Raw genomic sequence first — 18180 nt, forward strand, 5'->3', positions numbered from 1 at the left:
TATGAATTTAAAGAAGACAACAACTATGTTCCATTTCCTTTTTGGTTTTCCAATTAAGTTGCAGATCAAAATCAGAATTGATCCTCACAAACTCTAGCTACGTTGGTATATTCAGCTTCGCATCTGGATCAGACATATAAGACAGGCACATGTCATCAATGGCCTATACTCCAGACACAAGCCTGAATTAATCAAACCAAATCTGGCCATCCTATCTCGAAAAGTACCATGTCCAGAAAGAAACCGTGTAATATGCAGATTGGGGGAAATGTACTTAACTAGCTGTGTAATTCTCACATTCAGGAAAAATACCATGCATAAACACAGGCTACAACATCATCAATAATTATGCCCTCAAAGAAGATGCTGTTAATTAGCTCTAAAATTTTGTTTATATTAATTATTTCTGTTTGATTTGAAAACGAATCAATAATATTCAACAGTCTTTCATCCAGAAAGTGCTTGGTTTGGATCTAGGTTTTGCACGGAATTTTTTATATGCTGAAAAATTTTCATTCCATATACCTACATATAAGCTTCAAGCTTATGTGCATTTGCTGAATAAACCTCATTACACATTAGAGCAATCAGATGTTGACAACTACGTTGACAGCAACTACTAAAACCAAAAGGTTAATGATATAAGTGTATACAAACTTAATCACGGCAAACAAGATAACATGAAAGACCAACTTGCCGGTTGCGTTACTTATTTTGCTTCATGAGAAATACAAGATCTAAATTCATATCCCTACCGCTTATTGAAATCTTAGAGTTTTTAACAAATCATCAAATGATTTTATAGACATTCTTACAAAACTTATCTTCATACTATCTTGCTTATAAAAAAAATAAGTGAACATTCCTCTTTTTTTGATGCTCTTTTAATAAAGGATGCACCCAATATTTTCTTTTTTTTTTGTTTTTAGTTTATAGATATTTGTTAACTAGAGCTACTTCCTCAACATTCATTCTGTTGACTGGATTATGTAATTCTGATGAATTATGTGTTGGTGGTTTCCTACTCTCGTCTCTAATTTTTAGTCTCTTGCCAAGTTGGTTGCAAGCAATCGATTGTCTAGAGCGTAATGAACCTTAATCATAAAAAAAAATAAAATTCAGTATTTGATAATTAAATTAGTATTCGTAAAAATTAAAAGAGATGAGATTAAAATAACGTTACGATTCATTTTTACAGAGTGTATTTTCACCATGGTTTTTTTTTACTAGGCTTTTACTTTAGATACTGTAATATTTTTTTTTCTTCTATACAATACACTATCATTTATTTGTATTTTTAAGAATAAGCTTAAATGAATCTTGACAAAAGCGGTCAAAATTTAGTATTACTAGATGCTTTTTGGTATATGCGAAGAACAACCTGGTCTATTACAAGTAGATCATGAATATCATTTTCTTAAATGTACAATATATTCTCTCATATCCTTCTTCTAGTTATGTTAGTAATTACCAACAAAAACTCAAAAAACATACCAAATTAATAAGCAAACTCAATGTAAACATATCTATTTACATAATTAATTAAAACTCAATTTATAACAAAGGTAATCAATATTACCTGAGTAGTATTTATATAACTGATTATGAATCAATGGATTCGGTAAGTACTCATGTAAATTGGGAAATTTACATTAAGCATAAATTAATACATTAAGCTTGTTATTTAATTTGGTATTTTTGTCAGTAATTATTAACTGCAACATGCTGGTTAACATGCTTAACAAAATTATGTCCTTTAATTTTATGAATCTTAACTTTCCTGATTACAGCTCTATTGCTTCTGTGGAAACATTGCTATAAAACTATAAGTATAGCAATCGTGCATTGACATTTATATTTGGTTGCGCTGACTGCTTATGAAGTGATAGGATCATTCTTCTTTGCCTTTCCAGTGGTTACTAGCTCTGGTTATTTAGACGTGTTACAGAAATAACCAGTACCATAAAATGAACATCGGCAACCCAATATTTACTTCCAAAATGATGATGCACCACCATGCTGGGATTTACATGTTAAGAGACTACCTACATGAACAATTTCCTGTAAGTTGGATTCACAGTGATGGACCAATTCAACGAGTACGACAAATATTTTAATTAATATCTTTGGATTGGCTCAACATAAATTTTTCAAAAATAGCTTAAAAAATTACTATATATTTTTGGGACCTTGTTAAATTTTGGAAAAAATTAAAAATGGGGAAGGGGTAGTGTTTTTGCCATTTTTAAACTCTGATTTTTTGTATAATGGCTGTACAAAATTGAATTTTAATATGATGAAAATTCTTAATAATTTATTTAAAATTCCAAACTTTTAAATCGATTGGATTAAGAGGAAACAATTCAACATTATTTCTAAACAGTGTTTACCTTATATCTTGAAAACTCGTCGACTAAACACTTGAAATTTGGCCGTATATCCCAGACTTTGGGCTGATTTTTTATCCCATCAGACAAGGGGACATAAAGTTATCCATATGTATTTTTGTTTTAATAAATTATTTTTTTTTTACCCTTTTTGAATAATATCGCACCAAATCAGGCCAACTTATTTGAGTAAACTAAATTTAAAAAAATTTAAATCTGATTACATCTAATCATGGAATGATTAGATTACATCTGATTAGATCTGATTACATCTAATCTGATTAATGTAATGACATGGAGATTTATAAAAATGGGAGCCCCATGGGCATTGAATTAAAAATTTTTTATGTCTGATACCATCCGTTTTTCAAATTGTAGCTGTTACTAAAAATTTTATATTAAGTAGCTGTTGAGCAACAGAAAATTTTACTAAAAGCTTTTTATTAAAAAATTAAAAATTTTTAGCAAATGTACTCTAAATACAATACAATTTTGATGATAAGATCATCATTTCTTCAAAGGGTTCAGCTGGAACTCAAAATGTTTTCCTAAGCGTGTTGATTTTTTCTCATTTATTTCTTTAATATTGCATATATTTTAACGTAAAAACATCATTTGATCGAGGGAATTAATTGATCCCAAATTCTTTTTTATTTAAGATTTTAATCTTTTTTTATAATTGTGTATTGCATAATTACATCTCATTCTTATTTAGAAACCCTACAGCATATTTAAAATAAAAATCTGTTCGGGAAAGTTATGCAACTGCTTTTTTATTTACTAAATAACCTTCTTCGATGATTCATTTGCCCTTGCCTTATATTATCCTCGAATGTTTTTTGTATAGGAGAAAATCCTGAATGTCAGCTGACTGGCTCCAACATGCACAAAATTAATTTTTTAAGCTTGTCTCCACAGTACTTTAATAATATTTTTCCCCTGAAATAAAATTTACACCTATTTCTAGGTTAATTTGAAGATGAATTTGCTTCAATTTCCAAGATAAAATTTTCAGACAATGACCTATCATCAGTTTTTATAAAATTACAACTACATGTATAAGAAAAAGTTACATTTTTAAAAGTCAGTAATATCAATTACTCTGTTGAACATTTACAATTGCTATCCATCATAATTGTCAGTTCTAAAAAACCAAAAGTAATTTAAAAAAAAAAATTAGTATAAAAGGAAAAGCAAAACAAACTAATTTAATGCCCATTGAAAAAATGATATAAGCTTTGTTCTCTCATGTCAGAGGCGAAATTAATTGACAGTACCAAACTAATGTCACATCAGGGCTTGATAGTGCCTATCAAGCCCTGATCCCCAAGATCGGTTTCAGTAGCAAAGCTGTGCCAGCTTTGCTACTGAAACCGATCTACAGAGCGACCAAATTAACTTCACATGCAGAAAAAATATGAACTAACAGCTTTTTGCTGAAGTAAGATGATGTAATCAACCTATTTTTTTCTTTTTATCGAAATATTTAATAATGTTGTTAGTGGTATTTCTACCTTTATTATTATTGTATGGATTTCTCATATTTGCAGACATGTCTAAATTTACAGTCTTCACAATTGTAAAATAAATTCTAAAATGATAATGAGAAAATACTAGGAGAATGAGTTGTGACTAAATTTAATAACCGAATAAATAAATAATACAAAATTAAATGATGTCCATACTGAATATAAATTAATAGTAATACAAATTTTTAATATTTATTTTATTAGTAATAATAAAAGAAAATAACAATCCTTAATATGAACAGCTGTAATAATCTTGTAACTGTACGATTATTGGATCAACTGGTGGTTTAAAAGGCTTTTAGGTCTGCACAATGGTTGTACTATAGTTAAAACATCTGATCAAGAGATTGATTAATGACAGCTACTCAAGAATGTTTTTTTTTTGAGATTTTTAACAATAACATTAAATGAATTACCCTAGTAAATCAATTTTACACTTATATTTATACATTTTAAACAATATCTTGTGACCACAATGAACACAATTGTTCAAATATCAGATCGTTTATTTAATCTCGAGATGAAAAATGTTTTCTCAGAACCTTTGAGACAAAATACACTTATTATTATTCCGTATTATTGCAATACACTGGATTACTGAACGTAGACTGTGCTTTTTTATATAAAGGATTCTCATCCTGTAAAAGAAAAATGAAAAAATAATATTAAACATGTAATTTATATTAAAAAAAATATACAGCTTGTATCAAAAATATTCATCTCATTTCAAAAAGCTTTATTTATAAACAAATGAGCATATATAACCTAACAGTGAATTAAAAAATAACAAATGCTCAATACGGCTCCCTCCAAATGCACGGTATACATCAATACCATAGTTAAACACTTCTATACTCAGATGATCGTTTTGTGTTACTACAGCCACTGCTATTATTATGAGGTTTTGCAGTTTGTCTACAGTTGCTGGAAGAGAGGGCATGTAAAAAAATGGTGTGGAAGCTCATATTAAAGGAATGTTCTAACTTACAGATGCCAGTACACTGGTGCTCTGTCCTGCTGGTCAGACTTGTGACTGTGGGAAAAACCCGGTTCTGTAATACTTACAGATATGAGCTTTTCTATAAAAAAGTCCACATTGTAAACCTTTTCTCACAAAACGACGCAGGAAACATTGACTTTTGGATTGTCTTTAATGCTTGCTGTTGCAAATGGCAGCTCTGATCCCCAAATGTTGTGTTGATTCATCCTTCACTTAGATGAAATGTAGCCTTGTCAATGAACACTACGCATTAAGAAAAAGTATCATCCATTTAAAAAAAAAAAAATGAAAATGAAATCACAAAAGTCTACACGTCGTTGTTTATCTTCTCTGAGGAGAACTTGTACCAACTGAATCCTGTGTGGGTTGATTAAGAAACATAGCCGCACAAAAACATACCAGACCATCATATGAGGAATTGCTAGTTCTCAGTTGGCACAAGGAGCAGACTTTCTACGGATACATACTAAACTTTATCGGATGCGTGTAATGTCTTCGTCCCCAACAAAGATGGGCAACCTGCAGACTTCCCTTTACACAAACATCCTATTTCTTTAAATTGTTGGTGCCAATCTCAATTGCTCTGAGCAGAAGGAGGTGCTGTACCAGGATATTGTCAATGAAAATCACACTGCATAGCTGGCATGGATTCACAACAGTTAAGCAGAGATTGCAGAATGCTTTCTGTTGCCGGGTCGCCATCTAAACAGATTGAAGGAAGCACATCACAACAAGGGAGGCACCTACTGACAACCAACTAAAACTGTAGAAACCCCCTTCTTATATGCTATACGGTTTATTCATTAGCAGTACAGCGGTTAATGGAGTTGAAATCTGATGAATTCTTTTTGTATACCCTGTATTAATAAATCTAACTGAGTTACAGCGTTCTTCCAATTATCAATTCACATTTATTTCCAGAAGATCAAATTTTCAAGAAAACATCTATTCTTAAAATAAATAAAAAAACTGTTTCTATTAGTAGAAAGTCAGTACCGATTTCAAAAATAATGTTCGTAACAAATGTTAATGTACTAATATTTGTAACAGAAATATACAAGAGAGATTCCAAATATAACTGACAATTTTCACGGTATGCTCTTATAATGAGTACAAGGTAGATGTGCCTTACCAGACCAATATTTATGTGCATGAAAGTGTTATCGACGGTGCCAGCTGCTATTTTTCTTCTCGGACAGATAACAATTAATGTTACAGAATGAATTATTACATTTTTGACTAATGAAGAGGTTTATTCTACCCAGAATTTTAGTCTTAAACAGCTATTGCAATGACATTTAAAAAGGTAGAGACAAGTTATTTGACTCAACATAACCTTTGATGAAACACAAGCATACTACTTCACTTCGGTCAAAATAAATTGTATTCAAGCTAACCTCTATCATGGGAAATATAAAACCACACTTTCACCTCGGAAAATAATTCTTCTGGCATGTACAAGAAACACTCTATTCTCATAAAACAATGAGCTCGTTGTTAGTATGCTATAATTTCAAAAGAAAAACTAGTCTTAAATTCATTCCAAGAAGAGAACCACCCAATCTCCTGTTTATTTTTTCCAGGAGAATGTTCATATCATATTTCATTTTACAAAAACTGAAATATGATGTACTATTCCGTTTTCTACACAGATAAGATTTAGTATCATCGGATTACCACCGTTTGAATTAGGAAGAAATAACATTAAATGAATTACCCTAGTAAATCATTTTTACACTTATATTTATACATTTTATACAATATCTTGTGACACTGACTGAAACCATATACAACTTGAATGAAATCATTCATACAGTGCAATGGATGGATTGACATACAAGCATAATACATTTCACCTTCTGGGATCAGAAGCTTTCTGACTGCTGGAAAATCTTTGTCACAGTAAAAGTAAATTATATTGAAAATAAATTTTAAGTCACCATGCTACAATGTGAATAAATTATATATAAGTTTCTGTTTATATTTTAATCCCTTCTACGTAAAAGTTTCCAACAAGAAAATGGACCTACTTCGGAGTACAATATAACTAAAAATATCTGTATAAATATAGCTCTAAAAACATCTGTATAAATATAGCTCTAAAAACATTTTGTTTTTTAGGTATGATTTTTAAAAACCTTTTGGAGTTCAGGTATAATTTGACTTAAGAATTAAAAAAAACAGCTAACACAGTTGTAGGACTTTCCTGCCGCACAGCTAAGCCACATTCTAGGAAAGTCCTACAACTGTGGGTTGTTTCTGATGCATAGTTTATACAACAACTTAATTAAACATATTTATCATTTTATTTAAATATAATATTTTTTCTTTTATTTAATTCAATGCTTCTAACTAAAGCACGGAAGTGTACTGTATTTAGTTCGCGTTGGTGTGGTGGTACTAGCAGCGACAGTCCGCACTAACTAAACTAATGTAACTTCACAACTTATATAGAACAAATTTTTGCTTGTACAGTCGCAGATTGGTGTAACCACGAGGCTTTATGCACCAGGTACCGAGGCGATCGAGTTCAAGACCCAGCCAGACCAAGTTAATTTTTTACACATTAAATATTATTCATTTATTTAATTCTACCACTCACCTGTGACATCACAACACAGCAGTATTTACAACATTTTTTGGGGCAGGGGTGAGATTTTGCAAAATTTTTTTTACAAATATTGTAATTTTTTAATTAACAAATGCGCCTAAGAAAAATGACCTTAATTACGCAAAATCTTGAGATACTGAGGGTGACCTTGCTGTACAGTCCCTTGACCTTTTACTGTAAGTTGAAAATTTAATGTCATCAATGCCTCATATAAAGAAATCTGACCAAGTTTGATCAAAATCGATCCTGTATTTCTAGAGATATAAGGTGATTTAGAGGCAAACATCGAACACACACAAATACGAACATTAACATCTGGAAAATTTCCATTTGTTTTTTTGGGTTCCATAGGTGTCAAAACATCAAGATCCGGTGAAAAACGCATATCCCCAAATCGGATTGATTACAATACTTTCCCTTCTAGAGATATAACTCTGCTATAGCGTTATCCGGATGGGAAAGTAAAAGGCACATAAAGAACATTAAGCATTTCTAGAAATAAGTTTATTAAAATTTTTTTACTTGATCTTTATATAAAGAATCCATTCCCATATATCTCAGACACAATTTATACTTGTTTTTCTTTCACAAGGATTCTGTGAAGGGGAGTATGACCAGGTCTGTACATCCTCCTGAGAAAAACTTAGACTGAACATGCATGTATTAAACTGTTTATAATTTTTAGATATTATAAGGAAAATTTATATTTATTTAAATAATATAAAAGCAAATGGAATACAGATTAGCCAAAAATTTAATAGTTTACTCACAGTATTCCATTTTGCCAACGCTCTTTGTTTTTCAAATCGAGAATATTCTCTTTTATCTTGAATCATAGTAATTACTTTCCAACCAATTAGACACGCCAAACCGATTAGTACTATAGTACTCACAACACCAATAGCAATACCTGTAAAAAAAAATCAAATTCCTTGAACCACGTGACTGGATGATTGATAATTTTATAGGAACTTGATAATTTGTAATAATCAAGAGTGGAATAAGATAAGACAAGACAGACATTACAAAAGTTTGTAATGTCAACTCCTTAATTACAACAAGCAACTCCTTAAGAAACTTTTGCCTTGGCAGTATCGTGAGTATTGACTCCAGGATAGACACTTGAGCCGATTGGAGTCTTTCCCCAAATATAAACAGACTACAACAACATCACATTAAATACCAATCTATGAACAGGCAACTACACATAGGAGTAAGCCATACTGTATTTCTGGTGGAGCTTGCAGGCTCCATTGATCCTTAGACCTTTGATGGCAGTAGCATAACTATCGGTAGTAGGACCTGTTGAGTTAGACAGGTTGAAGGTTAGGAAAAAGGCTAAAAAGTGATCTACAGAGGCATCTGTTTCCCATGTTAAGACAGTTTTAGAGCTGTAACTATCCTTTATGTATCCCTCCAGACTGAATTAGTGGTATCAAATTGATAACGGTACTTCCCACGAGGCTCCTTACGCAAAGAATGAGAATCTTTCAAAGGGCAGTTTTGAATCCTCTTTTCGTTAACTGTTTCAGCTGCGAAAAAGGCTTCCTTCTTCAGTAAACTTAACAATTTATACAAATTAAAAATATCTATCAAAATAAATGCTGTGCTTTCCAGGACCGTTTACAATGTGCAATAAATTTTGAACATCTGAAGCACCTAATCCAAAACTAGAACATACTTTTGCTTCTTTTCCTTGATAAAGAGAAAAGTTGAAAAGGTATCCTTTTGAGAAGGACATAAACACCACATGTTATAGCCAAAGCGCATGAATATTTTACAAGAATGGCTTCCAAAGTGTGTTATCATCTGTTCATCTACTGAAAAGTGGTGAACAAAAACACTGTAGTTTTTATTTAGAAGATCAATGTAAGACTGCAATTTATTTATGTGATGAATAAACACGACAATAACAATGAGTCATTCTAAATATTCATTGCTGTTGAAGTTGCAAAAACACGACATTAATTTTTTTCTTAGATGTAGGCATAATAAAAATGACGATAAATTTACGTAGAAAAACTAATACTATTTTTCAGTACGTAATAAGCAGTAAAAATAATATTGTACATTGGAGTTTATTTTTACATAAATTAATTATAGATCATCTCAGAAGAAGAAAAAAATTATTAAATTTAGTGAACGACAACATAAAATACTTATCACCAACAAAAACATTTCTGCCATTATTTAAAAATATGCAAGATGTTATTAAAACAGTAAACAAATATTATTTCATATAAAAATAATGCTAAATAAATTACATTGTGTTACCGCAACTTCAGCTGTATATGGGTTAACATATACACCTTTGTCAACTATACTGAAAAATTCAGTCCAATAAAATTCACGGTACAAGATAATGACAATCTATTCACATCCAAAGGCTGATGATAAAACAAAATATAAAACATAGGTCTAGTGATGGAAAAAATACAACACTAATACTTGTATAATGAATTATATGTATCGCTGTACATTAAGCGTTATCACTGGTCTAGGAATCGCTATCAGATATCAGATATATGTAATATCGAATATCACTATCGGAGGATCCGAGGGTGGTTGTTGAAAAAAGCCAACATTGCCCCAAAGGTCACAGTGTGGTTCGGCATGACATCCACAAGAGTTGTGGGTTCATATCTTATTCGGGACACACTGAATGCAGAACGGTATCTTGATATGCTTGAACATTATGTTCATGGTATTATACCCGCATGGGACAATTACAATGACCTAATCTTTATGCAAGATGCCTCACTTTACAAGTCCTGTCTGTGCGTGGCTCAACACCCATTTTCCAGGGCGCTGGTTGGGACATCGTGGCCCCCTTCAATGGCCAGCAAGGAGTCCTGACCTTCTTCTTCTTCTTCTTTTTCCTGTTTAGCCTCCGGTAACTACCGTTTATATAATTCTTCAGAGGATGAATGAGGATGATATGTATGAGTGTAAATGAAGTGTAGTCTTGTACATTCTGTGGTTAATTGAAAACCCAACCGCCAAAGAATACCGGTATCCACGATCTAGTATTCAAATCCGTGTAAAAATAACTGACTTTACTAGGACTTGAACGCTGGACTTCCAAATCAGCTGATTTGGGAAGACGCGTTCACCACTAACCAACCCGGTGGGTAAGGAGTCCTGACCTAATGCCCATAAACTTATTCCTCTGGAGGTGGCTGAAAGAGGAAGTTTATCGCACAACATCAAAACAAAAACTCTTGATGAGTTGGAGGAGTGAATTCGCCAAGTTCTTGGAAACGGTACCACTGGATTATCTGCAGAAGTGTCACAAACATCCCATCTGTTTATGGAAGCTGGTGGATAATGGTGGTGCTTATGTGGAATTTTAGCAATGCGTAACAATTATACAAAATGTTTTTTGTTTCATAAAAAATTAGTTAAGTATTAAAAAAGTTATAAACAATTTTCAATAGGCAGTTAATTCCTGTCCGCTATTTATATAACAATAAGCCAAAATTATTTGTACAATAAAACTTTAATAAATCAGTGTTTTCATACTAAATTCTCAACATTTTTCAGGAAAGAAGATCAATGTGATAACTGCAAAAGTAAAAAATCAAACACCAAAACCAATAAACAAAATGAAAAATGAAATCGACAATCAAACTACTTAATAAGCGTGAAAGATAAAAGAACAATTTATTCAATCAATATACTTACTGAAACCTGCAACTTCCATTGGTTTAGGACAATTGTTTTTCTTTTCAGCTACAATTACAAGTTTATTGTTTTCATAATAATAAATGAAAAATGAGCAACCGATGTCCACTGGACATTTATATTCATGCTGCTTTTCAATTTCTAAAAAAAAAAAACACAAATAAAACAATTATATTTAGCAAATAATAATTTTAATTAAAATTGTGATTTCATTATATAAACATTATACGAGCACTTTAGTAATATTTAAACTGTTCGTCTATTTTTATAAATTAATTTAAACTAAGTAATACAAATTCAATGAAAATTATTTTCCTTCTTCTGTGCTAAATTACTTAAAATTCGTTCTTTTAAGCGATCATATATTCCCTAGTCCATTTATTTTCAATTAGTTTTAAAAATTTAAATGATGGACCTATCAAGGAAAATCAAGAGTTTTGCTACATAGCAGAATGTATATGCTCTTTCTGAAGATTCTACAATCATAATCAATTTACAGATTTAAATTGCGGTTGAGGAAAAGTTCCTTCATATTCCCCCATTTGACGCTTAGGATCGCATAACTCTGGTAATATTAATTAAATCTGTTAACAGTATGCTTTTGAAAGGTGACATACCATTGTGTATTTTTAGAAAAGTAATGATTATATTAGTTCATTTAAAAGTTATTGCGTCTTAAAAATTAATGAAAATAAATTAAAAAAATTCTATACATTTTGAAATTTTATTACAAAAAAGGAAAGAATGTGACTCAGACATTGAAAAAAATTCTGTAATGTTTACAAACGCAATGTTATATCAGAAGTACGGTTAGTACAAAATTGGTTCTAGTGTTTTTAATCTAAAATTTTAATGTCAATAATGCACCTCGCTCTGGTCAGGAAAGGAAAAACTGTTCAAGACCAAGACCAAGACCAGCACTTTAGCTTAAGTGATATCAATAACAAACTAAACACCAACAGTTTCTAACTATTTGAAAAAAGCTGGATACAAGAAAAAGATTTATATCTGGATGTCACATGATTTAACAATAACAAATTTAATCTATTGACTTTCCGCATGGGAGCTGTTTCTAAAATGGAAAAAATTGAACCATTTTTGAAACAGCTCATTATGGGAGAGGAAAAATGGATCATGTATGACAATAATGTATGAAAAATCCATATAAGTATGTATGTAACTTTTGAATACAGTTGAATAATTCTTTCTAGTTTATTTTGTTCATCTTTATTATTTGACTGGACATCAATTTATGAACAGCCCTTATAGAAATAAGTACAATAAAAAACCTGTTGGCCTTTTGTCAGTGAAATGTGTGTTTTGTCTGGTTCTAAATAAACAGATATAAGAAGGAACAGACTTAAGAAAGAATATAAGTCAAATGAACGATAATAATTACACATAACTCTATTATGCATTTGTAAGAAATCTTTAATATAATCAATATTTTGTCCTTCCTAGAGGAAAGAAAAAATGTTAATTTAGGTTTAATGTTAATTATTATTAAAGTTTAAAATTATTAAAGTGAATTTTAACATTAAACGTGGAAATTCTTTTATCATATTCCTGAACAACTTTAACAACCAGTTGGTTACATTTTTCTTTCAAAAACCATTACAAATGAAAGTCAGGAGATAAAGGCGAATTATAAACCACAGAAGTTAGCTGACAAATAGTCACACCTAACTTATGTCATCGAGTATTATGGACTGAAGGTTTGTTTTATTACATTCATAAAGATTTTATATAATGCTGTAAAGTTCATCATTTTTTTATATGTTAAGCTGTAAGAACAAAAAATAGCACTGTTAATTCTTCTGTAAGATACTGCAAACCAAACACCAAATTTCAAGCAGTTAAGTGATTGTGGAGGTTCTCATAAAAGGCAACTGAATCCCCAAATTCAGTTTTTTTTTTTATTGTTATGTATTATTAGCTTACGTGGAACCATGCTCAAAGGCACAGCAATCAGCTTACAATGAAGTTTATCTTTATCAATGAAGTATTGTCTTTTGCAGGGTGGTAGCGGGAAAATCCCTTCTTAAAATCCAAGATGACAGCTTCCGACTTGGCCCCATTTCCAGGTAAATTACATTTAAAGATTTTCTAGTGGTTGAAATAACTTATTTATACACCTATAATCACAGAAGCGGCAGTATCTGAGTGGTTAGCACTCCAGTCTCATAATCAAGAGATCTTGGGTTTGATGCAGATAATTTTCTTAGTAATATCTATAAAAGTTTAGAAAAAAGTTTTTTCTCCCTCATATCTCATCTCCCTGCAAAAGGGCATCAATAAAATCCAACTTTATCTAAAATAATCATATCATTTCTAACAAAACGATTGAATCTCCATTTGTTTCCATAACCAATTCTTAAAGTAAATCCATTACAAGAAAATTTGGATAGAAAACGATCTATAAAACTTATTTTGCTTTCAGAACACTGCTGTAAAGTAGTCTAAGCTTTCTACAAAGTCTCTGAAGGAACACTTATAAACTTTTCAATCCTGAATGTCCAAAAAACCTGCATCAGCTAAAAGACTTTTATTACCCACTTAATATGCTAAACACCTTTTTTTTATTTAGGTGGGGAACCCTATTACAGATACTCTGATAGTGCATGTTGGACTCGCAACAGGTTCCGCTTGATTTTACTTAATGCGTACGTGTGCCTATGCATACCAACTAAACCATTACTTCAGGAGAGGAGTGGCTTTCTCTACATGTGACTACCTACGGCTGCCAACAATGGAGATGTCATCACCAGGAGTGCTTCATCATTCCGAGATGATCCCAGTGGCCCAGGGCCCTCCGGGACTTCTGCAAGCAGCCTGTTCCTGAACCTAAGTGCCAAGGCATCATCACTGCTTTTTCTTTCCTAGTGTCTTCTTGGGCTTGTAGTTTCAACATTACAGTACTGGCCCAGTCTGACATTGCTTGCTGGCTCTCGACTGAAGTAACTATTACCTCTTTGAGATCCTCACGTGGGAACAATCTGTCTATTTTCAGCTTGGCCACCAATGTATTCCTCTCTGAGATGATTCTTGGGTATTTGAAAAACACATGGTAGGCTGTTTCCTCTATGCCCTTGCATCTGGGGCAAAAATTTGAGTGGTCCAGTCCAAATCTGAATAAGTATGCCCTGAAAACCCCATGCCCAGATAAAAACTGGCTCAGGATGTAGTTCATATCACCATGCCTCCTAGATATGTATTTGGCTATATCGCTGATTAGTAGGTGAGTCCAGTGTCCTTTACCCATGTCATTCCAATGCCTCTGCTGTACTTCTGTGTGTACTGCCCTGATCTGCAAAGCCTCATGGCACCGGTCTTTGGGTGACCCCCTCTACTTCTCAAGTTCTTTTCCTTATATCAGCAAGCAAGTCAACTGGCTTCTGACCAGCCAGATCCTTGGAAACTGTCCTGTGTGCAGAACAAACCCTGAGGCAGGAAAATCTATACACCGCTGATATCCTCTTGTTATTTATCGCAGTGTCCAGCACCCCTTCCCAAACTAGGGCACCATACAATAATATTGATGTTGTTATACTGGTCAATAGTGCTCTACGTTTCTGTTTTGGATCCCCTATATTGGGTAGCAGCCGAAACACCGCTCATGACATTCTGTCCAACTGAGACTTTCTGCATGTGAACGCCAAAGTTGAGCTTCATTTCTATCCATATGCAAAGGTATTTTATCGCAGGTTTGGCCTCAATTCTGCAGCCTGAGAGCAGTATGGATATGTTTTCCCTTTTCTTTTTAGCCATAACAATGACTACCTCCATCTTTTTGGAAACTAGATGGAGGCCAGCCTCTGCCATCCAGAGTTGTACCCTGTGGTATGAAGACTGGATAAGTTCTGCTAGTTCTCCCAGGCTCTCTGAAACCACCAACATGGCTAGGTCATCAGCAAATCCTACAAGGGGGGACATCAGCAACACCTTCAGTTTGGGGAACACTTAATACCTCATTGTATATGAGATTCCACAGGGCGGGTCCCAGCACGGAACCCTGTGGAACACTCCTGGGTATCCTATGAGCCTTTATCTATCATCTGTGTTGTAAAATAATATCCTATCAGATAGCTATGAGGATATAATCTCTTTCAGGTTAGCGATGGAAGCATGGCAGCATAACTGGAACACCACAACTAAGGGAAGGTCTTTGTATAATTTTATAAAAGACTTGGGTGGGATGGTACGCCTCAACATCACTTTTAAGGGCAATGGGAGCCCAGTTGCTCACCAACCTTGTGGATTTGAAACAATATCTGTACAGGTTTTTTCTGGCAATTGATGAGCTGTGTGTCTGCGGGAAGGTCCAGTAGAATGTACATCTGATGCACCCCGTTCTTGGGGGGGGGGGGGGGCAGACCTCAGGCAACTCTGGAACTTAGAGGTCAAGGAGAAAATTGGTCACTTACAAGCGGTGAATCAATGAGTTGCATTGTTGGACTGTGTGGGAGTTCCTTGATGGGAGTTGTGATGTTCAACCGGCATCAGTAGTTTATTTAAGCAAAGACTCTTACCAAGTTGTTGGAAGAAGCTACCATCGAGGATTGGTCAGCAACCGACCATTAGCTCCAAGCGGTTATAAATGGTGGACAGGTACTTGCTGGCATTCAGCAACCTAGGAGTGGCAGTAAATTGCTGCCTTCAATTTAATAAATTTTTGACAAAATAAATTCTTATTTATGACTAATAATATATTTTAGTTTAAGATGCGTCTACCATTGAGAAAATATATGACAAGTGAACAGCTGGACACAAAGCAACTGGTGAAATAGACTGTGCTTATACTGTTCATGCAATTAGGTTAGCTCTAGGAGTTATTTAGGATAATGGTCACATATACTGTTACGAGGCACAGACATTCAGTCTCATGCTTTAGGGCAACTGAACGGGTGGTGGTGGGAGAAATGCCAGTAAATCAACTGAGTCAGATCGGTCAGTGCCCCTACAGAACCATGCTATTTGACCAGATTTGAAACACCGGTAACATGTGGGTGCAAGATTGGAGAGATCAACCCTGCAATTAATTAATCCAATCTTGACCTTACCTCTATGCATTAGGAAACCAATGTGGACGCCAGTCTAACTACAGCCATCCTCATATCACTGTAAGAGAGTCACTAGTTGAAAGCCCTCCAGGTTTTCTCCCAGTGTGTTTCCCAAACCTTCCTTGATAACCTCCTCGATTGTATACAGTTGGAGGTCACATATACTTAAGGGTGATATAGCCTCATTCTGGGCAAAACTATAGCATCTTTGAGGATTGCTGCAATGGCCTTCGGAAAGCTACCTGCCTCATTCTTGCCCTTGCGGATCCTTATTCCCATGTTTACCAGTGGCCTTTCAAATAAACAATATCTCCATTGTGGTTCTGATCACGGCCACTTCAGACCTGACTGATCAGCAGGTCAGCAGCATCATCTTTAACAGCAGCATCTATGCTTTAGGCCCCTCATTACTCATAGTAGCACCATGCCTAACAGGGAGGGATTCTTTGCCTGGGAAGCATATGTGGTACTTTGTACCATTCTTCTGTCCTTCATATTCCAGAATCTTGCATAATGAAGGAGTGAAAGCAGAACTGTATATTTCCACTACAAACTCGCCTCTGATTCCTTTATTACCTGTCTGAATCCCAGAAAAGGCCCTGACAAATCGTGTTCCAACCCTGTACCCTCTCCAGAGTCTATATAGATAACGTTAGTCTGGCTGATGATGCTTACTTCTTTGGACATGACTTAGCCAATTAGTTTGGCCCTAAGGGCAGTTGAAATAACATTACCATTCTTCATCTCAGCTCCACCCAATAGTAAGGCCACCTGGGGATGCCTACTCGCTAGAGTGTTCAATAGTCGCCCACCAGCCAATTTGTTCAGATCTAAGACAGCTACCATGTTCATTCTCCCCTGTTTCTCATCAAAATTAGCAACAAAACAATGGTGTGTTTGAACAACACCTTCTTAGGCCATTTCTGGAGGCTCAGGCCTGTGAGTTCCTTGTTTAATTTGCTGGCAACCCCTCTTTTGATCGGGTAGCCAGATATCAAGCCAGGTTCGATTTGACTCAGCATCCTGCTTGGTGGCACTGCCCAATTCTCTGACAATCACTGCTATCATTGTTTAATATATTAAACACATAAAATGAATACAACTGGAAACCTTCCCTTTATCCTAAAAATAAAGTATTAAAAAATTAATTTTAGATGTTTTTGGCACTTAAGCGACTGGGTAAACATAAAATGTACAGATTACTATTGCATAATTTTAAATAAGCCTTAAAATACTATGCAAAGGATTTGTGAAAGACATCTCTAATTACTACTCATTTAATTGCAACTAGTGATTATGACTAGCGATTAGATTTTCTATCATTATTGTCAACATAATTGAACTCCTAAACAAAATTTCCCTGTCAAAGGAAATTATTAGGACATTATCTAAAACTATTTTAATGTGACTTTTTTACTACCCAATGCAGTATTAATTTAATATTAAATAGAAATTGTATTTATTAAGGTTTTTAAAATCAATTTTTTTACGTTAGTTTTCGGTTAATTGTATCAAAATATATATCAACATAGTTTGGTAAAATAAATATGTTTACATATAGATACTAGGTGAGTCACTGGAACTTGAAAGTTTTAAAAATGAAATAAAAAATAAAAAATAAAATTTATCTAAGTTACGTTTTTATATCTAATTACAACAAATATAATATCATTTATTGGCGTAACTTAATATTTTAAATAACATAACGATAAATGTTCTCCATCATTTTCTACACATTATTATTAATTAGTGTAGTCTGTCCTGTACGCCACATCGCTGCTTGCACCATGTTGTCTGGAATTCGCTTTGATTTCTTTTTGTGTGGAGGCTTAGATACTGTTAATTTTATTAGGTCTACTGATGACATTCTAGACTTTAAATATTTTCAGAGAAAATAATCGCATACTGA

General features: G+C 33.5%; 1 protein-coding gene across 4 annotated transcripts in view; it reads right to left on the reverse strand.

Moving 5' to 3' along the window:
- Positions 1-4009: 4009 nt before the first annotated feature.
- LOC142333737 (integrin beta-PS-like) overlaps positions 4010-18180 on the reverse strand; it is an 84337-nt gene continuing 70166 nt past the window's right edge. For all 4 annotated transcript variants that reach the window (XM_075381192.1, XM_075381190.1, XM_075381189.1 and 1 more), the window contains 3 exons: positions 11212-11352; positions 8298-8437; positions 4010-4554 (listed from right to left, as the gene is read on the reverse strand). In XM_075381192.1, coding sequence (XP_075237307.1) covers positions 4483-4554; positions 8298-8437; positions 11212-11352 — 353 coding nt within the window. In that variant the 3' untranslated portion in view covers positions 4010-4482. The remainder of the gene's footprint in view (positions 4555-8297; positions 8438-11211; positions 11353-18180) is intronic.

This window comes from Lycorma delicatula, chromosome 13, assembly GCF_047948215.1.
Source record: "Lycorma delicatula isolate Av1 chromosome 13, ASM4794821v1, whole genome shotgun sequence".
Taxonomy (NCBI): domain Eukaryota; kingdom Metazoa; phylum Arthropoda; class Insecta; order Hemiptera; family Fulgoridae; genus Lycorma; species Lycorma delicatula.